We start from the raw sequence: 27,664 nt of genomic DNA, 5'->3' as shown, positions 1-27,664 counted from the left end.
GGAAAGCCTGCCACCTTATACCTCAAGAAGAATCTCAGACATTTACTCAGTAAGTCTTCCTGGAAATAGGTGGCCAGCTGTCTAGTCTCCTTGGAATAGGTTGCCTGTATAGATCAGAGCCCTTGAGAAGGGAAAGATATATATGTGACCTAGAGTGGAATCTTGTTGCTTTATTCTCTCAGCAAGTCTCCTGGATCTCACAAAAACAAAGAACTGCAGATGTGTCAGTGAGGTGTTAGTGTTACTGTTAATCCCAGATCAGAAATGTTGGGATGGCACCATGAAGAGGTTATAAAGTTGAGTACATTAAAGCTCAGGTGCATGATAATTCCACAAAGAAGGTATCTGCAGTTCCAGTTGAAAAGCTGAAATCACAAATGAATTAAAATTACCAAGGTTTTAGATACAGGGTCTTTGATGTGAATATTGTATGAGTGTTTTTTTTTGGATATCCTACCAAGGTTTGGCTGCTACGCAAAAGCCAGTTCATTTCTTTTTATGAAAGAAGAGTGTTTTGGGACTAATGGGATCATACTTTTGCAGCGTGCTCAGAAATCTCTGAAGCCGGGTATCCTCGATCCACAGATACAAAGGCTGAAAAGACCTAAAAACCGAAGATATTTTTGGACGTGTGCTCATCAAATAGGCAAACTCAAGGAGATTAAAGATCCAATGTCTGGGACTATTCTTAAAAGGAGGTAATTTGGAGACAAAACTACAGCATTATAGGGCATGGGAACGTTATCAGTGCCTACCAGGCTACAATGCCTTCAGCAGTGAAGGTGATAAAAGTAGTGTGAAATCAAGAGTAATGCTTATGGTAATTAGGCTGTATATAAAAACCAAAATTATCCGATTTCCGAAAAACCACTGGTCCCAAAGCTTCCAGATAAAGGATATTTAACTTGTATTAGCAGTTGGTCTGGTTTGTTCAATTTTACCTTTTATTTCTTTTATAGTATATTTCTTTCTAATTGTTAAATCAAAATCTACAGCATTGCATGCTAATTTTTCAGTGAGAAACAGTTTTGTTCAAACCAAAACCAAAACCAAATCCCAATATGATCGACCGAGCCAGTTTCCTGTCTGGGATCAGACTTGTCTGGTAAGAACATAAGATTGGATTATAAGAACATTCAGAAGTCCTCTGATATCTTATCCAAGTGACCATAATTTGTATGTGTAACTGGAGGGGACATATGAATAAAAACGGGCGGCATGGTGGCTCAGTGGTTAGCAATGCAGCCTCACAGCGCTAGGGACCCGGGTTCGATTCCAGCCTCAGCAACTGCCTGTGTGGAGTTTGCACATTCTCCCCGTGTCTGCGCAGGTTTCCTCCGGGTCCACAGTCCAAAGATGTGTAGGCTAGGTGGATCGGCCATGCTAAATTGCCTGTAGTGTTCAGGGGTGTGTGGGTTATAGGGAGATGGGTCTGGGTGTGATGTTTCAAGGAGCGGTGTGGACTTGTTGGGCCGAAGGGCCTGTTTCCACACTGTAGGGAATCTAATCTAATCTTAAAGATCAGCAGTCAAAATCCAGTGTTCCTCAATTAATGACTCACATATGGGCATTTACTGTCAGTGGAAAATGAATCTTGTTGAATTATCTTCTCTGCAACATAGATGTGATTCGGTTCTAGAAGAAGTCATATTCTACCTGAAACATTACCTGTCTCTCTCTCTCTCCACAGATACTGGTTAACCTGCCGAGGACATCAAACGTTCCTGGTTTTATTTCAAAATGTCAGTATTGCTGTATTTTATTTTTATTACACTCAGTGCTTGTATAATTATTGTATCACGCAATGAGCTAATTCAGCAAACAGTTCCTAAGTTTGAAATTAACTGCTTTTCAGCTCTCACATGCATATACACATATTACACACTGCTTTCTTCATCACTCTAATCAAAATGTTTTTAATTTTAATGTTGGAGTTATTTGTGCTTCCTCAGAATGAAAAGAAATGACTATCTCATAAGCAGTCACTGGACTATGCAAAATCTTGCCTCATTCATCAAATGTGCAAGCAACATGATCACATAATCCCAAACACTCTGAATTTAACCTGAGGCATTCAACCAATCAGTCAACACAGAGCAGGCCTCCACACCACAGCAGAATAGACTTCACAAAATGTACGAGAGAATTAGTTCCAACATTGTCCACGTGCTATTATTTATAACAGGGTGACATATTTCTAGATTGTTATAAACAACTCATAGTTGTAATACCCGTAATACTTATTTAACATTAACCAGAAAAATGGCATTTACAAACCAGAATTCAACTTGACTTTTTATTTTCAGAGTTTTTGAAAGAAAGTTGATTGGAGCCCTATAAATATTGAAAGCTGCATGGAATGCCTTGTGACAAAACACATTTGTGCTTAGAATCCCAAAGCAAACTGCATAAGAAAGTTTTCCTTCGCTTTAAGACAATGGAAAATCTCAACGAGCAGGGCACCGCTTTGTTAAAATACTAAAGCCAAAAGGTCAGCTTTTGTGCCTCGAAGATGCTGCTTGGCCTGCTGTGTTCCACACTTTGTTAACATAGGCTAGGAATGTCTCAGATTTGATCCGCTTGTCCGCGCTTTCAACTAATCTCAGCCGAATTAGCAATAAGAGTTTCATAATCCATTTCTGTTCCGTCTCCAGATAGGAAAGGGTAAATCCGTCAAAGATTCTGCTTCGTCTTTCCTAACAATACCTCCTGCTGGGTGCTGGCACCTGAAGGGAAGGTATTGGTTCCAATGTGATACAGCTCACTGTCTGTTAGCTTACTCCCTTTCACGATCATAACTCACACATAAACAATAAATATCTCAGCAGGTACTGCAAGAAGCCGTAGAACAATACCAAACAGTATCCTCAAAGCGGAGGCAGTGACAATTATGGAGAGCCATACGAGCCTCACAAAACATAGATCTACCACCCAACATTTGGTGTGAATACTTCCTGCTCCACATTATAATATAGTAACCTACATGTCTACATGCTCCCTTTTAAGAGCACGTTCTGTGCAGCAAATTGTTCGTAATGAGTTGAGAGGGGACAGATTAAATACTAGCAAATCCTGTAACTTAAAAAGCAATGGCTAAATTTGTTGCAGACTAACAGCCTCCTCCCACATTTAGACTGATTCTTGTTCATTAAAACTGGCAACTAGCACGGAAATTATTTCACCAAAATATGTTATTTGATCTTTATATTCCATTCCTTAATCAAAGGAGCTAAATTGAATTATAAACTAGTCAGCGTATAAAAGAAGACATTTGAATCTTGAAGCTACAAATCTTATTACCAAAGTAATATTCTCATCATATTACTATTAAACCATTAGTGAAAAGCTAGCAATGGGAAAAGGATTGATGACTGATCTTATAAGCTATCTCTATCTCGATAATTCTCTGTGGAACTTCTGAGGGTCACTGATCTCGGTGTGTTATGTTTACTCAAAACCAGGCTTCAATGGGTGTTCTTTTGTTAAATTTCAAAAAAGGATATGATAATATTCACCTTTCAACTGATTTGAATACAATGGTATCTCAATGGGAAAGCCAAGGAAAAGGCACTCTCAATAAACAAGTGACTCTATATAGGATTCCAGTCCAAAATCATGGTGTAGCCAGCTCGTGACAAATGACAAACCATTTAATAAATGCTTAGCAATTACAATAGGCACATTCTTACCTTCTAAGAAAACAGCTTACCAACTCCCCGAGACCTCAAGGGGCAAGTTTTATATAGTGCTGGCTCCTCAGAGTTATGTGACTGAAACCTGAGCAACTAGAGATGTGTTACAATTAATTTCAGAGAGTATCCCTTCCCCAATCACTGCGCTGTGAACACGGCTGGAGGGTTTATGCACAAGTAGGAGGCATGGACTGCAACGTATGTACGAGAACTGGCTCGGAACAAGGAAATCAAGAGCAACAATCTATCAACAGCAGGCACTTTGTGGAAACAGTGGAGGAAAATAAAGAGGGATTGGGATATCTTGAAAGGAAAAATATCCTGAAATGTGTTATTCTTCAGAAATCAAAGATGTCTGTGTTCAAATGATGCAGTGAATCTGGGGGAACGTGGATATGGCCATAGTTGGAAATCTGGGATATAACCCTGTTGTAAGATAGTAAGAACTGCCGATGCTGGAAGTCAGAGATAACACAGTATGGAGGTGGAGGATCAAAGGGGCAGGAAAGCGGACATTTTGGGTCAGGACGCATGTTACATTTATACTTATTTACTATAATACAAAATTAATCAAGTTCTGTTATACACTTTACTGCGATTGTATTTGCCGCATCTTATAGCATAATTAGTTGAACATATCAGGGGGTACTAATTACTAATGAAAATTAGAACTTTATCACCATTCCTTCACTGTGGCTGATTAAATTTCTGGAGTGCCCTCCTACAGGGATCAAAAAGATCAACGCCATCACTTCAATGGTGTAAAGGCACAGAAAGCAATTCTGAAAATGAAGTGCTTCAAAAGGAGAATACCAACATCTGAAGAGAGAAAAGAAAGTTTCACACTTCATGGGAAACACATCTGTCACGGTAGTCAGTACCTGAAACATCCTGCTTGCCTTCTGTTGTGATTTCCCAGTTATGTTAGATAGGAGTTTTTTTTGCCATGATTTTCGCTCTAAATATAAAGAGCTCAGTGTTGACAACTTTGGTAACCAAGGCTGCACTTGTTACAAGTGATGGCAATTCCATGGTTAAACACTGATTGTTACAAGTACTGACCAGTAAAGCAACACATGAGAGTTCTAATAGATTAATAACAGAAGAAAGCAGCTCCTCAAATGTTATTTGGAGTGGGACAAGAAATGCTGGCCTTGCCAGACACCCACGATGTATCATTACATTGATCGCAGGCCTTGCACGTTTAAGACAGTTCGATAATATTAGTACATGTGGTGGCATTCCAGAATAAAGGGATCCACCTCACCTTCAGAAATGGTAGCTATAGCAATAGTCTGTTTGCAGTTACTGTGTCTTTGCTCGGTGTAGTCAGTGAGCACAAAACCCAGACTGTGTGTAGGTCTGAGATCTAAGAGGAATGTAAATAGTTACTGCTGTTAATAAACTTCAAGCCATCGGTGTTAACACACAAACCCAGCCTTTGTGGAATATGCTACAGGGGCTAATGTATCAGAATCCATTGAGTTTGTACCACTAAAAATATACTGAGTCTGCACTAGGCCCATAGCCTTGGCTGTTATGGCACTTCAAGGGCTCATTCAAGTACTTTTTAAAGCTGAGAGGTTACATGCATAAACCATTCTCACAGGCAGTGCATTCCAGACCACTACTACCTGTTGGGTATAAAACATTTTTCTCAAATCCTCACTAAACCTCTTGCCTTTCATCTGAAAGCTATATCCCTGGGTTATTAACCCTACAATTACAGGGAAGAGCAGCTTTCTATCCAACCTGGCTCACAATCATAGAAACCTCTCTAACAGGTCCTGCTCAACCTTCCGTGCTCTGAAGAAAGTACCCCGCCTCTCCTTGTAGCAAAGATGTTCCATCCCTGGCAACATCCTGGTGAATCTCCTTTGCACCTTTTCCATATAGGGAGCTCTCAGAATATATCGTAATGGCAGCAATAGTTAGCTAGAAAATACATCAAACAACATGCATAGAATGCCTTAATATGAATTTTAAAAACTCAATTTTAATATGTATTCAGCAAAAAGCAGGGAGCAGGGAAACCATCCATCCACAGCACACTCACAGAGCTAACAGAGTAACCAAGCTAGAGTGTGTGACCAATATTCATTGAATATTTGCAATGTGGCCAATTTAGGTCTCTTCAAAATTACAAAACTACACATTATGGTGAAAACTGTTTTGTTTTAACACAGGGCTGCTCCACAGGTCAGCATCTGGAATAGTCAGAACTTACTCACAGCACTACCATCACTTGTAACAATATCATGACCGAACTCTTGTTACCTGAATCGCCAACATCAAGCTCTTTACTGTCAGAACAACAGTCACGGCAAAGGAACATGTCTGCGACTAATGCAAAGCTGGAAGAAAAACAGAGAACACCAGCAAGACGTAACATTCGATCTGTCAGCATCGGTTAACAGAGAAAAGAAAGAGACATTTATGTTTCAGGTACTGACTACCCTGACAATGGAACTCACCATGAAGTGCTGACCTTTCTTTCCTTTCCTCAGATGTTGGGTTCCTCTTTGGGAATACTGTTTTCAAGCAACTTATTTTGTTTTGTCCATATTTAGACTGTTGAAGTGGTGGTATTTACCCTTCTGAACCATTGCTGTACATCTGTTCCTCTTTGCCCTACACCACTGTTTGCTGCACCAAGGCTCTCAGGAAGTTAATAACTTACTTTGTCTGTGATTATTTGGTTGCATTGTTGCCCCACTCCCATCTCTTCAAGTGAATATTTTTTTCAAATACATTTATAGGATCTGAGGTATCCCAAAGCTTCAGTGAAATCATGTTGCGGCTGTACAGGATATTGGTTAGGCCACTTTTGGAATGTTGCATTCAATTCTGGTCTCCTCGCTATAGAAAAATGTCGTGAAACTTGAAAGGGTTCAGAAAATATTTACAAGTGCATTGCCACGGTTGGACGGTTTGACCTACAGGGAGAGGCTGAATAGGCTTGGAATATTTTCCCAGGAGCAGTGGGGGCTGAGGTGTGACCTTACAGAAGTTTATAAAATCATGAAGGTCATGGATAGGGTGAATAGTCAAGGTCTTTTCCAGAGGGCAGGGGAGTCCAAAATTAGACAGCATTGATTTAAGGTGAGAGGGGAAAGATGTAAAAGGAACCCAAGGGACAACTTTTTCACACAGAGTGTGGTGTGTGTATGGAATGAACTCCCAGAGGAAGTGGTGGAGGCTGGTATAATTACAGCATTTAAAAGGCATCTGGATGGAGAGATGAATAGGAAAGTTGAGAGAGATATGGCAAAATGGGACTAGATTAATTTAGAATATCCAGTCGGAATGGATGTGTTGGCCCATAGGGTCTGCTTCTGTGCTGTACATGTCGATGACTCTAAGTACTTTAGAAGTGTTGTATTGCAAGAAACACAACAGCTAAATTTATACAAGGCTAGACCCCACAAACAGAAAACTGCTAATGGGCTGATAATCTGTTTTAGTGAACTGAAGAATAAATATTGACCAGACTTGCAGAGAGCTCACCTCATCTTCTTCAATATAATGGCAAGGGATCTGTCAGATCCATCACAGAGGGAAAAAGATCTTCCCAGAGATGCTTTGTAACCCACAATGTCAGGATCCAATGGGGGAGGGGGGAATGGTGTGTTAAAAGTGAAGATTTTCCCCTGCGTTGGATAATTAGTGAGCAGAGGGCAGGCTCACTTGCTAAATAAATGAGGTTGGGTGGACTCTTAATGCTGGAGAACCAACAGAATACCCATCAAGCTGTCATCTTTTTTTCAGGGTCAGAGAGAAAAGACACCTCGGCATGGAGTAGCCCTACATTTTGAGGAATTTTAAATTAAAACAAAAACCATCCACAGCGGTGACCAAGCAAGAAGTGGTGCTGGCAGTAGTGAGAGGGAGGGGTCTCAAAACCTGGAGAGCTGGCTCCACACTTTACCACTGGAGGGCAGTCTCCAGACAGCCTACCTGTTCCCCAATGTCATTCAGAGATTAGAAAGTGACTGGCGAATTCCAGCCAGCCAAAGGCCACTAAATAGAGGAGCAGAAGTGGGCTATTCAGCCCATCGAGTCTGCTCTGCCTTCCAATGAATTCACAGCTGATCTGATAACGCTCAACTCCCTATTCGTGTCTTTCCCCCATAACTCCCAATTCCCTTACTGATTAAAAAAATCTGTTCAAGGCCAAGATAGACACACTTAATGACCCAGTTTCTGCAGCCCTGTGTGGTAAAGAGTTCCAGATTCACTACCCTCTGAAAAGATGAAAATTCTCCTCATTCTAGTCTTCTGATAAAGGATCTTAATTGGTCTTCAAACCATAACTATCCTCTCCTTGCAAATGCTCGGCTTTTGGATGTATGTCTCATCTGAAAGGCGGCACCTTGATTAGTGAGGCTGTCCCTCAGTAATGCAATGAGTGGTCTGTGTTCCAGTTTTTTGGACTGAACAGTGCAACTCTTGCCCACTGACACAAGGGACGTTTACGTATCAAACATGCAAAGCATGTTTTTGGTGCAGTTTGAAAAAAAAACTTCAGCTCCATTCCATATTAAAAATGTAATCACCACAGAACATGGTTATTGCAACAGAGCTTATTCAAATAATAAAGCTCTCTGAATTTGCTGTACTCCATATGGGAGGTAGCTCAGCAGATTTTAACAAACAAAGGAGAGTCCATGACTGAAACCCAGACATGGGGCGATGCTCTGATAGTTATGGCCAATTGGCTGTCAGGGTTTTACACTGGGTCAGCATTCACTGTCTCAAGTCAGCATTAACTAAGTCCCTCTCTCCTACCTACGCACTCACTAACTGGCTTGAAGAGAAAAACAGCAGCACTCTGTGCAAAGCCGAAAGCTGACACAGGGAGTAACCATTGCTGAGAAACAGGTCCTGGTGGATGGGGGTGAAGACTTTAACGGGGTGGCTGCTACAAGCTCAACAACCATTTATTTTTACATTCTCAAAAATAAACTTTCACAAGAGTAGGATGAACACAGCAGGTCAGGCAGCATCAGAGGAGCAGGAAAGCTGACGTTTCGTGTCAGAGCCCTTCTTCAGATATGGGGGAGGGGAAGAGGACTCTGAAATAAATGGAGGCGGTGGGGGGAGGCAGGTGAAAGGTGGAGAGGACACCTTCCACCCGCCTCCGCCTCTCTATTTCAGAGTCTGCTTCCCCTCCCCCATTTCTGAAGAAGAATCCTGACATGAAACGTCAGCATTCCTGCTCCTCTGATGTTGCCTGACCTGCTGTGTTCATCCAACTCTACATCTTGTTGTCTGAAATTCTCCAGCTTCAGCAGTTCCTACTAGTTTCACAAGAGCATGTGTTTAAAATTTGAGATGCATAATTTAGAATGTAATAAGTTTAAACTTCACAACAATTTCACATCTGCTGCTTTCCCCTGAAATGTCGCTGCACCAGTGTTTGTGTCATGTATATTTATCATTTTATTTCGAAAGCCCATGCAATGCCTTGCCCTCATGTCTGGGTCATTCTTCAGTCACTCAGTTTGTTGCATATTGTATCCGAGATAGTAGGAACTGCAGATGCTGAAGAATCTGAGATAACAAGGTGTAGAGCTGGATGAACACAGCAGACCAAGCAGCATCAGAGCAGCAGGAAAGCCGACGTTTCGGGCACAGACCCTTCTTCAGAAAGGTGGCTCAGGAGGTTGCAATCTTGACTGAATCAAGAGGTTGTGGGCCCATGACCCCACTTTAGAAAGCAATCAAGCAAACGAACAAATAAGGTGCAAGGAGGTTTTATTGAAAAAGGTTCAGCTGGATTTATTCTCCTCATATGGTGAGGCTAGATTTGACAGAAGTGCACACGATCATACAGGATTCTGGGTAATCCAAGATGGAGGAGAGGAGAAAATTGTGGCTGTAAAAGCTGCTCCTTATTTGAGGTTTTCTCAGAGTTGAAACTGAATTCCTCCATTTCTTGGAGTAGTGCTTACTGTTTTATAAGCTGTTGCATTATTTTATCTTCCAGAGGAGGTGTTGGAGGTTGGTACAATTACAACCATTTAAAAGGCAGGTGGATGGGTTTGTGAACAGGAAGGATTGAGAGGGATATGGACCAAATGCTGGCAAATGGGACTAGATTTATTTAGGACATCTGATCAGAATGAATGAGTTGAACTGAAGGCTCTGTTCCTGTACATCTCTATCACAGGTACATGAGGAAAGACTGTTTTCATTAAGCTAATAGTACAAGGACAAAGGGGAACACAGATTTAAGGATTTGCACAAGACATGCAAAAGAGACAGGAGGAAGAATGCTTTCATGCAGCAAATAGTGTCAACCCAGAGCCAGCTGCACACGAGGTGGATGGAAGTAGAAACAAAATCAATAATTTCAAAAGGAAATTGAACAAGCATCTGAAATAAGGCTCTTCTGCACTCTGGTTTGATTGGAAAAATAAAGAGACGTCCCGATCAACATTCATCCAATGGCTGTTTGTGGGATGTTGCTATGCATGAAACGACTGCTACAATTCATTAGATTACAACAGTAATAATGGTCAGCACAGACAATGCGTGCTGCAAGGCCTGTTCCTGTACTGTTCCATTTTAATTGTCTGTGAAGCATTTGGGACGTCCTGAAATCATGTAAAGATGCTCATATAAATGCAAACTCTTTCTTTCATTTCATCGCCTTGCATTTCTAATCTCAGGAAGCATTGAACAAAAAGCTACAATCCTGGAACTGTGAAGCTTTGACCAACACTGCGTGAAAGTCCAGGTCTGATCACAACTGAGGAATCAGCTCATGTGTATTGCAGCTGCAGGGGATTAATAGGGCAAGAGAAGTTTTCAAACATTTTCTGAGATCATTTTTAAATCAACAGCCCAAGTTAAAAACAGCACTTACAAAGTTCAGCCACCATCAACAATGTTGTCACTGACTCAGCACTGAACTGTTAAAAGACCTTTGCATTACTAGGTCATATAGATACATATGATTGTGCATAAGGAGCCACACACAAAGTTTTTTTTTATTAACTTGCCGACAGCGAACTGATCTTTATATTCTAATTTCTTCTCCAATGTAGTGACAATATTGAGGTGTAGCCCGTTGCAGCTCATAATTCAAGCAGATGATAGAAAGGTAAAGTCACCATAGGGGCTCCTCGTTCATTATAGAGAGACGACCTGGTGATGAGCTTAATCTGAGGGTCACCAATGCCTCAGGCGAGGGGAGAGGCTGACAAGGAGGGACCTTCATAGTAACCTCAGCCGGTGTGAGAACTGAAGCCACGCTGTTGTTGTCACTGTATTGTTGCAAACCGAGTTAATTCACCCCCCTACACAGACAAAATCAAGTATTTGTCAAAATGTTTGAAATAAAAACAGAACTTGCTATAAATACTCAAACAGGTTTAGTAGGGTTGATGGAGAGGAAAAACAGTTAGCGCTTCGAGTCGAGCAACCTTCCCCGCAATGGTCGGTAATGTAAATATGTAGATTAACTTGTTAGGCACCTATAAAGTTTTTGTTAAACCATTTGAAATATAGGATGTATGCATGACCAAGATGATGTAATCTTTCCAAGCTTAAATACCCTTGACTGGGGAATAATGACAATGGAAACAACGTATTAAAAAAAAGGCATTGTCGCTTCTAAGAGCTTCTAAAACAAACTGGCAAACTTTAAAGCAATACAGCTTAAAGACTATCACTGCAATAAAAAGGTTGAGAAGCAGTTAATTATTTTCCACTTGTTTCCCTCATGCCAATGGTACCCTGTTAAACCCAGATAAAAAAGTGATGACTGCATAAGTCTGCTGTCTGAAGCACTGGCACTGAAAATTATGAAGTTAATATTCAAATACCACAACAGCAAAATCTATATGACTTTATAAAACGTAAACTCTAGCATTCATTAATACAACACGCACTTGTTTACTTTAATATTTTAAGGTGCAATTACAGAAAACGGCATTTCTCGTACACAACAAAAACCTGAATTGTTGAAGAAACTCAGCAGGTCTGGCAGCACCTGTGGAGAGTAAGCAGAGTTAACGCTTCACGTCCAGTGACTCTTTTCTAAATGAACTCAAACACTTCCCCACCAAAAAGCCTCTTCCGAGGATGGCCACCTTGAAGCGATTGTCATCCTCCCCCCCAGAAAACACAGAATTTACCTGTATTAAAATCTCCCCACACCCGCCTCATCCTATGTCCAACTCTCACTCTCATCCCTGCCTCCTTGATCTGCCACAACCTGTCCATCTCTGATGCTGCCAGGCCTGCTGTGTTCATCCAGCTCTACACTGTTATCTCAAAACACTTCTCATCCTGGTTTTTCATGTTAATTCACTATATTAAAGGAGAAAAGATCCACTGAAAAACAAATATAAGGAAGGTACGGTTTCCACAACACTCTACCACTGAAAAAAGCCACGGGGATGAGAACAGCCTGTAGCTCACAATGTCGGCAAAAAAAATAAATTCCTGAAGATACAGTTCAGTTACTGGGCTAACAGTGTATTAATGGTGAGAGATTACAGAGCTCGGAGAAGCAGAGAGGTCTGGGTGCCCTTGTCTTTGAAGCTTAGAAAGGTTAGAATGCAGGTACTCCAAGTAGTTAGGAAAGTTGACAGAACGTTAGCATTTATCACGAGGAAAATTCAATACAAAAAGTAGGGAGGTTGTGTTTCAGTTACACGACACACTGATCAGCCTGTACTTGGACTGCTGTGCACAGTATTGAAAACCATATATACAAAAGGATGTAAATGCATTGCAGGCAGTTCAGAGAAATTTACAAGACCAGTACCTGGATCGAGTGGGTTGTTTCATGAGTACAGATTGGACAGACTGGGCTTGTATCTGTTGGACTTTAGAAAAGAGAAGGCAACTCGATGAAAACTTATAAAATCCTGAAGATTCTTGGCAGGGTAGATGTGGAGAGGATTGCTCCTCTTATGGGAGAATGTGGAAACATGATTCAAAAATCAGCGGTTGTCCACTTAAGAGAGATTAGGACAGTTTGCTTTCCCCACCTTGCAGGGAGAACGATAGAGTTCTTATATTTTATACATTTTAAAGGCAGAAGTTGACAGATTCATATTAAGCAAGGAGTTAAAAAAATGATCAGGGTTACAATCTGATCAGTCATGATCTTATTGAAATGCAGAGGATTGAATGGTCTACTTCTGCTCTTGATTTGCATGTTCATATGAACAAAGAATACTCATGATACATGATGCAAAGCAAGGATAATTGTCAGTATTGCTGAGCCCTGAATCCAGAGCCTCATGGGAGAAAAGTCTCTTTTCAAAATTGTGCAAAATTTAAAAAAAAGGAGTGCTGAGTTACTCAGATATGAAACTGATTTGCACAGACAGGAAACTGATTTGCGCAGACAGGTGAATGGGACTCAATGTTGCATGCAATTTTGGCAACTATCTGACAAACTTTACTTGAAAAAAAACAGAATCATTAAAGTCAGTGAAGTCAAGCCAGCAACATAATTATCCCCAAATTCCTCATCAAAAAAACAAACAACAGAAATAGATTTTGCAAAGAAAATCCAACTATTCATACAGTCGCCCTAAACTGACAAACAGGTCACCTGCTTCTTTTTCTTGAAGTGAACTTTATCTTAATAAATTAACACAGTCGGCAAAGCCTCTGTTATATTATAGATATGAAACCTGCCAACTAACCACAGTAATGTCACCCAATGTGCTACAATCAAAAGAGGAACTAGAGTGCCTTCCTGCTACTCCTGAATTCAGACAATATATTAAAATTGGATTTTGCCACAACATCTTGACAAATCATTCAATATTTGGCTGTAAAGAAAGTGGTAGAAACGAGCAAAACAGTCAAATTCGCCACTGCAAAGAATATTTATAAGAGGTACAATTCTGTACATGGTATTACCAACAAAGCACATTCAATTACTCAAATCAGAAGTACCATCAAACATCAGAGCCCTGTTTTGAATCAGCAAGTGGAAACACTTACTACACAGTTCTTTGCTGTCTTTCGAAGATTTCATTAAAAAGTTAGACACTTCCACTGCCTTATTATTTACTTTCCTGTAACCTCACATCATTGAAGCACTGAGATTTTTTTTATTCATTCGTAGGGTGTGGACACGGCTGGCTCAGCCAGTATTGACTGCTCATCGCTACATGCCCTTCAGAAGGTGGTGTTGAGTTCCATGTATACCCACAATGCTGTTAGGGAGGGAATTGCAAGATTTTGACCTGAAGACACTGAAGGACCAGTGATATATTTCCAAATCAGGATGGCAAGTGGCTTGATTCATAAGAAATGTTAGAGTTAGATCTGCTGCAGGGAGCTTGCAAGGCGTCACACAGTGACGGCGCCATCTTGGATCATGTAGGCTTGGAGGGCAACTTGCAGGTGGTGGTGTCCCCATGTATCTACTGCCCTTGAGCTTGTAGATGGTAATGGTTGTGGGCTTGGAAGGTACCGTCTAAGTTGCAATGCATCTTGGAGACAGTACACACTGCTGCTACTGAGCGATGGTGGTGGAGGGAGTGGATGCTTGTATTTAAGGTGCCAAATCAAGTGGGCTGCTTTGTCCTGGGTAGTATCAAGTTCTTGAATGCCATTGGCATTGCACCCATCCACGCAACTGTGGAGTATTCCATCATACTCCAGACTTGGGAGATAGCCAGGACGGCAGACGCTGGAGTCAGAGTCAATACAGTGTCGAGCTGGAGGAACATAATAGATCAGGCAGCATCACAGGAGCAGGAGAGTTGACATTTTGGGTTTACACCCTTCATCAGGATGGATGAAGGGTGTAAACCCGAAACGTCGACTCTCCTGCTCCTCTGATGCTGCCTGATCTGTTGTGTTCCTCCAGCTCCACACTGTTCATTCCTGACTTGCACCTTGTAGATGGTGCATGGACTTTGGGGGAGTCAGAAGGTGCTTTACTCACTGCAGCATTCCTAGCCTCTGGCCTGCTCGTGTAGCCACAGTTTTTATATGATGAGTACAGTTTCAGTTTCTGCTCCAAGGTAAATCGCAGGATATTGATCGTGGAGGATTCATCGATGCTAATGCCAGTACTAAAATCCTTTCTTAAAATAATGTATTTTCATCTCTCTCTAAGCTCTTCGATTTTTTTTCAAAGATACGGTCAAATGCATGTTATTGCGCTATTGTAGTATGGGGCAAGATATGTCAGGTTGCAAGATCTCCTAAGAAATGATGGGAAATGTATTCCTGCCATCATTGGCTGCCAGTGAAGCCTTTATTGCCTGGAGATGAAACTTCTGCCCTCACTTGGGAGGATGTCCTGCATGAAACAATCACCAGCCAATCTGACTGGGGAGCTAAGGAAGAAGTTAGACTTTGTGAAAGGATGAATCTGATTGGTATAGAGCCTTCTGAAGGAGGTTCCCCATCCACCTCTTTTTAAATTCATCAGCGGAATGTGAGCATCGCTGGCTGGGCCAGCATTTATTGCCCGACGCTAGTGGCCCTTGGGAAGGTGGTGGGGAGCTGCCTTCTTGAGCTGCTGCAGTCCATATGCTGTGGGTTTACCCGCAATGCTGTTAGGAAGAGAATTCCAGGATTTTGATCCAGCGACACTTGAAGGAATGGTGATTCCTAGCACAACATTCCTAGCTTCTGAACTGCTCTTGTAGCAACTGTATTTAAGTGGTAAATCCAGTTGAGTTTCTGATCAATGGTAAGCCCAAGAATATGGATATTGGGGGCATTCACTGATGGTAACACCATTAATGTCAAGGGGCAGTGGCTAGATTATCTCTTATCAAGGATGGTCAAGGCCTGGTATTTATGTGGCATGAACATTACATGCCAGTTGTCAGGCCAAGCCCGGATGTTATCCGGATCGCATTGCACAGCACAACTCCAGCCTGCCCAGTAAAATCTACTGTGCTACCAACTAGGCTGGGGTCTGTTCCTGCTGCTGGTATAATGGGGGATTGGGATGACGTACTCAAGTGCTTCAACAGGCCCGAGGATATGTGCAACAGTCTTTTTTTTAAACCGTCAATAAAATGAGCAATGGGTTAGAAATAGGCAGGGAGGCAGTGGGTAAGACATGCACAGCGTCTTATATGCTAGCCCCACCCTCAAATCTGTTGGCAGAGTATCAGAAAACTGCTCCCACTCCAGGGAACTGCATTTAGAGTCTCTCCGACCAAAACAACAGTCAAGTTTCAGTTGCCAACAGACGCGGGTTGGAACCACAAAGTTGTGGGTTCAAGACCCCCTGCAGATATTCGAGCACAAATATCCAGTGCAGAACTGAGTACTGCTGGTGGTATTGTCTTCTGCATAAGATACAGATGCAAAAGATGATATGCACAGTTTCTGGTAACATTTATCACTCAATCCACATCCGGAAAACAGATCCTCTGGTCATTAATACAAAGTTATCTTTGAGAGCACGTTGTCTGCCATATTTCTGACAGGAGATCAGAAACTTCCAATTGAAAAGCACTAAAGATTGCAGGTCATGCTCAGGTTGGGAAAAGTCCTTCACCAATATGCAATTCTTTGTAGTATTTAACTTTCAGCTCAAGCCGTAGCATAACACCCTGTAGCTACCTCCAGCCCCTAGAGCCCTGCAACCATTCATATTTGGGCTTCATTCAAACTTCATTTTCAGATATTTTCTAATCAACCCTGGTGGGGCTTGAAGCAAGGCCTCCTACCTCAGAGTTAGGGACAATTTGAGTGCACCAAACTTTTGCTTTGTCTAACGTATTTCAGCTCCAACTTGTAAAACAAACAAAACAATTTCCTGACCACAGCCGAGGTGGTCTTGTGGCAGTGCAGTGGCATCCGAGCCTCTGACACACAAGCTTTCTGGATTCTTGTCCTACGCCAAACTTAGCAGCTAGGGAAGGTGCTGTCATAATGCAGCCAAACAAGCTGGCTGTCAACCAGAAATCCTCTCCAATATGTCAGATGGCACTGCAAGGGTAACCAGATTTGCCATGCTTTCTGCGCCCCGGGTAACAGACAGTACCAGGTAAATGAATAAGCATGGGCTTTGTCTTCCTCGTGGGTCATTAGACTTTGGAAATTTCCCAGACTGGCCAAGGATCAGTAGGAGCCTTCTTGCTTCAGGCTTGCAGATAATCAAGGCAGTCACCCTAGTGAAGTGGTCACAGATCATGGGCATCACTGACTAGTCCCGAATCTGTTGCCCATCCTTAACTGATCAGAGGGCATGTTGCTGTGTGTGTGGAGTCACACATAGGCCAGACAAGGCAAGGACAGATTTCGTTCCCTGAAAAAGAATGAACCAGATGAGATCTTACAGTCACGGTTATCACTTAGACTCCTTTTTTCATTCCAGATTTTTCTGGTATTCAGACGTCATCATATGCCACAGTGAAATTGGAACCCATGTCCACATTGACCTGAGATTCTGGACTACTAATCCAGTGAAATGACCATAACATCACCACCTCCCCAAGCACTTTCAAAGGTGCTGTCTTTCAGCTGAGCTGTTAAATTGCTCTCTGAAGTGGACGTAAAAGAAGTGTCCAATGACACAATGACGGCAGGGACTTACTGGTGATGTGGTGACTAATACCTCAACAAACATTATTAAAACAAATTATCTGCTTGTAAGCATATCACTGTCCATGAGCCCGTATCAAATGCAAATTGGCTGCCACATTTCTTACATTAACAATGAGTACACTCCAGAAGTATTTCATTGACTGTAAAGTGCTTTGGGACATCCAGGGGTGGTAAAACGTACAATGTAAATACAGGTTCTGTATTTGCTTGCTTTTCACCCAGTGACCCTTTCTATTCCTCCAGCATTTCACTGCATCTGCATCTTTCATCTGTTCTGTTGAACATTGTTTAGGTCCTACCTCAAAATAAACCTCCTTCAACTCAAATGATAAAAGTACAGCTTCCCCAAAGACATCTCATATTTCTCAATCACTTTCAATATATAATTACAATTGAAACTGTGCTGAAAAGTTTAAAGGTAGGCAACCAAGCTGAGGAGACGTTTCATAGTGGCTCACCCAGTGCAAGAATAAAACGTTAAATTCAAAACTCATTCTTTTGGTATTTTGCAGCCTGCGTTAACTTCCACATTCTGATATTATTACTCCAACTACCATACTTACCTCACAGCTGTAAGTGCGTTTGCCAAGGGTTACAAATCATTCACAGTCAAACAGGCTTTCAAAATCCTATTATTATTCAGCTCCTCCTCTGGATTTACAATCAATCCCCCCACCACTACTTATTTACTGCAACCCTCCAATCCCTTGCTTGCCGCGCTACAACTTGTACTTTTCCACAGCCTTTCAGTAGACATGATGACTCTGCGTGCTGCCACCATACTGGAAATTCGTTCTGCTCCTGTTACACAGTCGACTTTGGTTCCTATAATTACATTTCTCTTTTTTAAAAAAAACTTGAGTTTCCGCCTCAAGTTTACATAAACCACACGCTTCTCCCAAGTTATGGCCTCGCGGTTTCTTCCGACCAACTGCTGTGGTCTATCTCTCAAACCAACATCAAGCATTCAGTGTACAAGTGTATATTTAATGAGCTGAATAATATCGCTTATTTCAACCGATTAAGTAAACAGCTCCAGAAATTCAGTGCAGTCAGTGCCTTTTATTCGCACTGCTGTGTACTGCGCTGCATTACAGCTGCAATGTGCATCCTTTTAAGAGACTTAACACAAACCAGGCTTTCTATTTGCAATGAATCAAAGCTCAGTAACGCCGGATTGACAGACTGTTTTTATTTTCGTACATGCAAACTACTGACACGATTTCTGCAATGCTAGAGAAAAAAAAGGAAACTTTAAAAACATGCAGCATGTTAGTGTCTAAAAGAGCGAAACAAAATATTTTCTCCAAACTTTCGCTGCAAGATGAGCCACCGCGGCGCTAAGCTGGTTTATTTGTGCAGTTTAAACTTTCCGGCTGCACGGGGAACTCGGTTGTCATGAAGATGAATTAACTTCAGATGCATTTTCGCAACAGTATGATAAATCGCGTGCTGATCGAGCTCGACCAGAGAGCAAGTCACACAACATAAAAGAAATCAATGCATCGAAGGTATTTCCAAAAACAAACCGCGAGCATGTTCACAGAAGAAAGTGCGATTTGGATAAATATCCGATTTTATGACAGCGAAGATCTCTAATAAACAGAAACTTGCTCCTTAACCGCGGCTAATAATCCGCAATGTCTGAAAGTTATTTTAAAAAACAAAAAAAAGGACATAGGATTCCTACAGCTCTACGTGCTACTGCTACAGTTAAAACAAAGGCGATAAAACTCTGAGCTGGAATCGCGAAATATTCAGCGAACCTGGAAAACAAGACCCACCGAATGGAAACAGTGTATAAATATTCATCGCGACTTCTGCTTTTACAAGCGGAAAAATAAACATTTTTTTTGTTGAGGGGGAGGGAGGTCGTCTACATAACACAGGCAACCGGAGCTGGGTTATGTATGTGTGCGATCAGGTGTCATTGCAATGAAGCTGGCTTTCTCTGTTAAACCAAGTGAAGAAGGCTCTCCGGCAGGCGCTGCATTGAGCAAAATGCTGTTTTGGATATTGCCCTGTGCACAATATCCTCTTCTGTAGAACAGTGGCTTGCACTCCGCCAGTTCCCACAATCAAACACCTATCGCTTGCCCCGTTTTTCATTTCTAACACACACCGTCACCCTCCCCCTTTCCGTCTTTGCCCGCTCTCATTTTCCATTTTAACTCCACTTTCCCGCTGTGTTCCCATCACATTGTCAAACCCACAAGACAATGACTGTTGCACTAGGCCCTGTTAAGTAGCCAGATTAGTGTTTTTAATTGAAAAGAAACAGTTCAGGTTAATGCTGCCAGTTACCTTCCCTTCAGCCCCCAATGTCCAAGCAATGACATCAACTCTTGTTTTTTTCTCTCTCTTCCAGCGCAATTTCAAATTAAAGGCAGCAATCTAAGAGTGTCTCTTACCTTTTGTGTTCTTTTTCTTCCCCCAACCCCTCCCCCAGCCCGTTGCACTTACCTCGTCTTTGACGGCAGAAAAGCAAGTTTGATTAATCCATGGGTAAACAACTGGATACCGTCCTTGGCTATACTTGCTACTTTCAGCCTGTGCTCTAAGATATGCAGCTCCATCTTTTCCTCCTTCTCATTTGTGGACCATCTAAGCTTGCAAAGAGCCCCCTTCCTTATATAATTCCCACTTGATCTGCAAATAATTTTTTTTAAAGTTCCTTGGGAGGAGCAGGAGGAGGCAGTGAGATTAGAGAAGGAGAGGAGGTTGGGTGGGATAAGGCAGTACTCTATCAGCATGCAGAATGATGATCCCAGCAGTATCACTGTAGCCCCGCCAGCTGGTTACACTGTAACAAACAACATACTGCTTGGGCCGCACCGCGCATGCCTTAGCCGTGCCCGGCACCCTGGGAGTTGTAGTCCAGCAGCAGCGCGCATGCCCAGTGGGTGTGGCTGCAATGCCTTTGGGGGTCGTGCTAGGGTTGAAACAAAAGCCTCGGAATTGCAAGGTCGTTCTTGATGATAGCCCAAATTTTACATTAAACTAATACCGTATACACTGTGCAAAATCTTTTGCTCAACAACATATTGCCCAGTTTGAAAATGAGTGTGGAAATCCATTTTATTTCTGTGGCCAAACGCTGCTGTTTCAATAAAGCTGGGTAGTTGAAGTGGTTATTTTATCTTGGAAAAGCCTTTTTTCTTAAAACGAACACTCCCCAAACCTTTTTGGTGCCGCGTATCTCATTTTGAGTTCGTTACGATTGCCTCAAAAATAGCATAGGCACTACCCCACAGAATGTAGAGAACTGTGATCCACTGTATTCTCAAAACAAACCACTGTATTCTCAAAACTTTGTTTTCTCAAGCTCTGAGAAATAAAAAAAAGTTTTCTTTTACTTTTAAAAGTCTCACCTATTGATTGTCATTATATTGTATGACACCTTATTGACCAGAATATTTACAATTTTAACATAACTGTACAATATACAAAAAAAAAGATTTGTCTGTGGGCTGCCAACTTTTAACAAAACTTTCTACTATAAATTAAACGTCAATAAAATCAAACTAAAGAACACGTTATAACTTGAAGATCTTTATTGTGAGAAGTTTACATTTCTGTGTAAGTTTGTTAAACATGTTCAGTAATGAACCTTCATGTCAAATGCTTCAATAAGTTTAGTCATGATTTGATTTATTATTGTCTCATGTATCGAGATAGAGTGAAAATATTGTTTCTGTGCTTACAAGACAAATCATACCTTATGTAAGTACACCAGGGCAATAGAACGGAATGCAGAATATAGTATTACAGCTACAGAGAAGGTGCAAGGAAAGATCATCTCTAATATATGAGAGTCGGTTCATAAGTCTGATAACAGTGGGGAAGAAGCTATTCTTCAATCTGTCAGTATGTGCTTTCAAATGTTTGTCACTTCTGCCCAATGGAAGATAGCGGGAGAGAGTCTGTCCAGAGTGAAAGTGGTCTTTTATTATGTTGGTTGCTTTTCCGAGGCAGTGGGAAGTGTGGACAGAGTCAATGAAAGGAAAGCTGGTTTTGTGATGGACTGAGCTGTGTTCAGAACGCTCGAGAATTTATTGTGGTCTTGGGCATAGCATTTGCTGTACTAAGCTGTGATGCATCCAAGCAGAATGCTTTCTGTGGTGGACCTATAAACGTTGGTAAGAGTCATTGTGGACATGGCAGATTTTCTTAGCCTTCATAATAGCTCAAATATAAAGGGAAGCTAGATAGAAATGCAATGCGAATGTACTAGACTAGTAATATAGAGGTCTCGGCTAATGCTTCAAGGGTTAAGTTGAAAATCCCATCAGAGAAACTAATTAAATTCAAGTTCAGTTTCTAAATGTGGATTTAAGAGCAAGTTCTAGTCATGTAATCATGGGCCCATCATTGTTGAAAAAACCCTTTGGGTTTACGAGCATCCTTTAGGGAGAGACGTCTTCAGTTCTTACCTGGTCTGCCTTACACATGACTCCAGACCTATGGCAATGTGGTTGAGGCATAACTACCTGTTGAAATGGCCCAGCAAACCACTCAGTTCAAAGACATTTAAGGATGGTCAACAAATGCTGGCCTCACCAGTGATGCTCATATCCCATTAAGAGAATAGGGACAACTAAAAATGATAACAATCGACAGCCCAATCAATATTTTTAAAATGTTTAATCCTTTTCCATATTTTTGAAAAATTGGAAGATATATAAGTATTTTAGTATGCTTAGAAAAAATAGAGACACAAAACAACCGATAAAGATACTTTTGCATTTATATAGTGACATTCATGATCTCGGCACATTTACAGCCATTTAAGAAGACTCAGACCAGACTCAAAATGTTAATGCTATCTCTCTCTCCACAGGTGTCAGAAGACCTACTATGTTTCTCCAGGATTATCTGCATTTGTTTCAGATTTCAAGTATCCACAGTAATTTGACTTTATTCAAATACTTTTTAGATGTTATTTTAAAATGACATCAAGACTTTGGGACCCAGAATGCCCTGCTGGATGTGTGGAGAACTTCTGGCCTGTAAAATCATTCTGCACCTTAATTAAGAATAAAATGAAAATAGAAAAGTGAAATATTATAACTTTGACAAGTAACAGTATCTTGATGCCAAGGTTCGAGTCAGAGTCATACATCACAGAAACAGTCCCTTTGGCCCAAGTCAATCATACTGACAAAACATCCTAATCTGATCTAGTCCTGCTTACTAGCAGTTACCCCATATCCCATTAAACCCTTCATATTCATTTACCCATCCAGGTGCTTTTTAAATATTGTAATTGCACCAGCCTCCACCACTTTCTCTGGCAGCTTGTTCCATACACGCACTGCATGAAAAAGTTGCCCCTCAGGCCCTTTTTAAATCTTTCCCGTCTCACCTTAAACCTTTGTCCTCTAGTTTTGGATTGGCCTTTTTTGTTACTCCCTCTCTCCTTGCTTCTCTCTAGAACTGTTGTTGAGATATAGTTCCAAAAAAATGGAGTGCCTTCCAGGTCCTCTCTCAAGTAATTGTTTTTCACTTAAGAGCGTAAAAAGTAACATTTGGCTGAGTTTAAGTAACAGTGCGGCCGTGCAAGAACATGTGTGCCCAGCAAACATCGGAAAAATTGGACAGATTAGAAAACCAGGTCAAAAAGGAACTAATATATTGAACCTTTCATTCATTTACGTGGGGGCAAAAACAGGATAAGCTGTAACTCTGACTTTCCAATGTGTCTGGGTGCACATAAGAATATTTAACTTGATTTGATTTATTGTCATCGCACGTACTTAAATACAGTGAAAAGCTTTGTTTTGCGAGTAGTACAGGCAGATCATAGCAAACAAGGATGTACCGATCATAACTCATTCAGAGATAGTCAGAACTGCAGGTGCTGGAGTCAGTGATAACCCAGTGTGGAGCTGGAGGAACAACAGCAGGCTAGGCAGCATCAGAGGAGCAGGAAAGTTGATGTTTCAGGTCAGGATCCTTCTTCAGAAATAAGATTATAAGGTGCTTAGACAGAGTGATCTATGAGTTCTCAGTCTACTCAGGTACATAGCACACAAGCCCAGCCTTCTCCCCGGCTTACTATCCTGTAATGCTTATACTTTCCCACAAATGTAACTGAATAGTAATTGACGTCTGATTTTCTCCTCCATAAGCCAAGGAAATGAAAGTAATTGTACATCTCCCGCTGCCACTCCAGTTGAAATCAGCTTAATTCAGTGCAGATGGGGTATTAAATCGAGGTACTTTCTAGCTTGTCTTAGCAGCAAAGTCATTGCACAAGGTGTTTTTATGTTTAAAAACCAAGTTGGTTAGAGGTTGAAGAAGAAAAAAAAGAACAGAAGCATTTCAATCAAGAAAAGGATTAACAAACGAAGGCATTTAGTACAAGAGCACTTTATTCTGTTTGCAGCACTCAATATGAGCGACAGCGGGGGAGGGGCAGTTTGGCTGTTTTCAGGCAGGCTCCAAGCCTTTGGTCAGCCTCCAGGCCTGATCTTAACTGATCCTGCAGAACTTTTGAAACGTGGTGTCAAGGAGTGAAGTGAAAACTGCATTTTTTAAAGCTTCACAGCTAAAATAACAATAAATGTTAAATGTTTTGCCACCTGGAAAATGGTCACAAGTGTAAGACTTTAATAGTCCAAAAAAAACCCACAAGCAACTCAATAAAGTATAACAGCTGACCAGATTTAATTAATTTGGGTGTAAGATTTAATTCAATTAAACTAAATGACTAAACATTTAATATGTTCAATTCTCAATCATGTGCTTCCTAACTGTTGAATGAAATTATTGCCCCAATGAGATTTTAGGAGTGAGTTGTGTTATAAAATGATTGGAAATAATGTGAATTATAAAATGCTTCTTAAGAAAAACATTTACAATAAAATATACTAAAGCTACATTGCAAGAAAAAATCCAATCAGGTAAATAAAACTTAAAAGGTTTGTTTCTTGGTCTCAAAACAGCAACAAGCTATAGACAGAAGCTATAACTTCTGTGTGCATATTGAATTCAAAGAACACAAAGCATGTTGGTTTAAATTTATCAGGATCATCTTAAGAGGTAAAATGGGTTTTAAAACTGAGAATAATGTCATATTAATGCAATACTTAGCCAAACTAACTTCGAAGTGAGGGCAGAACATCCGCAACAAAATCCGGTTTCATCCCAGCTTCACTACAATTTAACTCAATTTCTTTGCTCTCAATTTTTCCCTCAAGTACCTACCAATTTCATATCAACTTTTGGGCTGTGTTTGTTATCTAATACTTTTCAGCTTATCGTTGCATAATGTGTATGTATCCATGGCCAAATCTCTGAGGCACAAAAGTTATTTCTTTTTTTGAAATGAAACAAAGAAATGCAGATGCTTGGGATCTGAAACAAATTAAAACAGAAATTGCTGAAGAAATTCAGCAGCTCTGGTATCATCCATGGAGAGAAAGCAGAATTAATGTTTTAGTCCCGTGACCTTTTTTCAGAACGGTTCCAAAGGACTTTCCTTTTCAATCTCTTCCCTTGCCAGAGACACAGTGACCCTCAGGTTGAAAGGGATCAATGACTACGGACAGAGAAAATAGGAACAGTGTCCTGAATTGAACAACTAGCCAACATTATATTGAATAGCAGAGCAGGCTTGAAGAGCCAAATGGCCTATTCTTTCTCCTACTTTCCATGTATCTGAGTCTCTTACAGTTGTACAACATCCTTCAGCTTTCACCTTATCTTTCCCCTCTATGGCCAACATCCATGTCTTCAGTAATAAACTCAGCCCAGATTCAAAGTTCCTGTAGGTGTACCCCACTCACACAATTGTGGAGGAGCAGAACCTCCCCTACTCCTTTATTTCAGTCCAAAGCCAAAGGCAGTCCAAAATGGTGGGGAAAGGGTCCACCTGTTTGGCTGGTGCCGATGTATTTGGCCCACTAGATCACATCAGCAAATTATATAAAACCCCAGAACGTCCAAGTGTCACTCTGGTAAAAGAGTGGGGAGCCTGAAAAAAACCTCTGTTTGCCATCTCAGTGGATTAAGTGGGCCTCTTGATTTGGCGAAGGATCAAGTTTGTTTCTCTAGTGAAGGTAGGCTGTGGGTTTACAGGTCTCAGCAGGACTCGGGATAGCTGTCAGGCTGTGCGAGCTCTTCGGAGGCCTATAGACAAAAGGCAGGGCAAAACCTCTGGGCAGGCTTGATAACTCATACCCTTCATTTTGGGGGAGAATTTTGGCACAGCTCAATTCAGTCCCATTTACTGAATGACAATCCAGAATTCCACTGGGATTCTGCCATTACCCCACTGGGATTTTAAGACCTGCGAGTGCCCTAAAGTGGAAAGTATCCACAGTGTTTTGTAGATAGATTTTGGGCAGGAGGGCTGAGGCAGAAGGAGAGGAAATAGGAGATGAGGAGGAATGCTTTGCCAAAGAGATGACTTTCAAGTAGATTTGTAAACATGAAAAGGGGAGCCATTGCGGAGGTGGACTTGAGTTGAAGTTCAGACAACGGTTTACGTACAAGGCATTATCAACAATTCTGAGAGCCATTAGTGCAGAAGGCCTGATTTCAAGTCCCAGCTGCCCTGGGGGTAGGCCAGAATATATCTATCAATAATTATAGGAGAAATGATGATAGGGTGAATTGAAGATCAGAATTAGGAAAACAGGCTGTTTCAGAAGGATTGTAAGTCTGGAGTAACTTCCCTTAATAAGTTGAGGTACAATTTTATGTTTAATATACATTGGGGATAAGAAGGTGATGAGTGAATGCAAAGTATTAGGGAGGAGAATTGGGAGTCCAGTTTGCAACACAAGTAGTAAAGAGTTTATGAAGAAAGAAGAATAACAGGCCAGTGAAGAATATGTTCAGAGGAAATGGCTACTTGGGCAACTAAGCATGGTGGGGGAAGGAATTGGAAGACCAGGTTGGGAAATAAAAAACAGGGTGGAAGAGATGTGAAATATTAGAGGTAAAGTTAGCACATTGTAGCTTGTAGGGAAGTATGTTTGCAGATTATATCATTAGGGGTAGAGGATGGATCAAGAAGGGATCAAATACAAATTGTTTGGAGATTCCCAAGATCATATTGCAGGGAAGGGATGATAGGTTAATTCTAGAGATGTACCTACTGTTTCAGATAAGTAGGAACAAAGACAAACAAGAGGCATGCACATACCACAGATAGGAACTACTGAGCATAAATGTTGGAAGACAATGATACGAAGAACTGTTATGTGCTGAAGTCACGTTCAAGCTTGCTTAAAGATCCAAATGATGAGTGATCACAGAACTCTAAGATTCAGAGGGATCAGGGTATTCCTATGCATGAATCACAAAACATTATCCTCCAGGTACAACAAGTAATGAAGGGAGGTAATAGAATGTTATCATTTACTGTGATGGGAATTAAATACAAAACCAGGGAGGTTATGCTTCATTTATACAGGGCACCAGTGAGACCATATCTGTAGTACTGTACAGAATTTTGGCTACCTTATTGAAGGAAGCATGTAAGTGTATTGGCAGCAGCTTCAAGGAGGCTTATCAGACCAATTCCTGGAATGGGTGTGCTATGAGGAAAGGACAGAGAGTGTAGGTTTGTATTCACTGGAATTTAAAAGAGTGGGACATAGTTCGATTGTAACAGATGACATCTTGAAGAGTGTTGACAGGGGTAGGATGTATTTCTTCTTATGGGAGAATTTGGGATGAGGGGTCAAGGTTTAAAAATTGGGTGCTGATGATTAATTCAGAGATTAGGTGAATATTTTTCTCCCACAGGGTCATGATTCTTTGGACCTCTTTTCCTGAAACTGAGAAACAGAGTGAACAGATTCTATGATGATTCAGAGTCCTTCAATATTTGTAGGGCACAGGTAGACAGATTCTGGCTGAACAAGGTGGTGAAAAGTTTTCAAAGGTAGATAGGAATGTGGATTTAAGGTTACAATCAGATCAGCCATGATATTACTAAATAGCAAAGCAGGCTCAAGGGGCTAAATGGCCTACTCATGCTCCTTGGTCAATTTGTATAATTTAAAGGTTTATCAAGATCTGGTTGGTGAGGTAACAAAGATGAGAACTTAATGGGAGACAATAAAGAATTTAAGAAAAAGTAAATACAAAGCTGTGAAGTGGGTATGTTGAAGAAAGAGATAGTAGGAACTGCAGATGCTGGAGAATCTGAGATAACAAGGCATAGAGCTGGATAAACACAGCAGGCCAAGCAGCATCAGAGGAGCAGGAAGGCTGATGCTTCGGGCCCAGACCCTTCTTCAGAAATGGGAGAGGCGGAGGGGGTTCTGAAATAAATAGGGAGAGTGGGGGAGATAGACAGAAGATGGATAGAGGAGAAGATAGGTGGAGAGGAGTCAGACAGGTCAAAGAGGTGGGGATGGATCCAGGAAAGGTGATAGTAGGTGGGGTGTTATGGAGGA

At 41.2% G+C, this 27,664-nt stretch overlaps 1 protein-coding gene across 2 annotated transcripts in view; it reads right to left on the bottom strand.

Moving 5' to 3' along the window:
• The window catches only part of LOC125464545 (cytosolic arginine sensor for mTORC1 subunit 2), a 180,688-nt gene extending 160,660 nt beyond the window's left edge, over window positions 1-20,028 (bottom strand). For both annotated transcript variants that reach the window (XR_009447293.1, XM_048557041.2), the window contains exon 1: window positions 19,713-20,028. Coding sequence is in view for 1 of the 2 variants with exons in the window: in XM_048557041.2 (XP_048412998.1) it covers window positions 19,713-20,002 (290 nt within the window). In the remaining variant the exon portion in view is untranslated. The remainder of the gene's footprint in view (window positions 1-19,712) is intronic.
• Window positions 20,029-27,664: the final 7,636 nt, after the last annotated feature.

Source organism: Stegostoma tigrinum, chromosome 27 (genome assembly GCF_030684315.1).
Source record: "Stegostoma tigrinum isolate sSteTig4 chromosome 27, sSteTig4.hap1, whole genome shotgun sequence".
In the NCBI taxonomy this organism is placed as follows: domain Eukaryota; kingdom Metazoa; phylum Chordata; class Chondrichthyes; order Orectolobiformes; family Stegostomatidae; genus Stegostoma; species Stegostoma tigrinum.
Note: the sequence above shows the minus strand (reverse complement) of the source record. Positions and strands in the feature narration are given on the sequence as shown.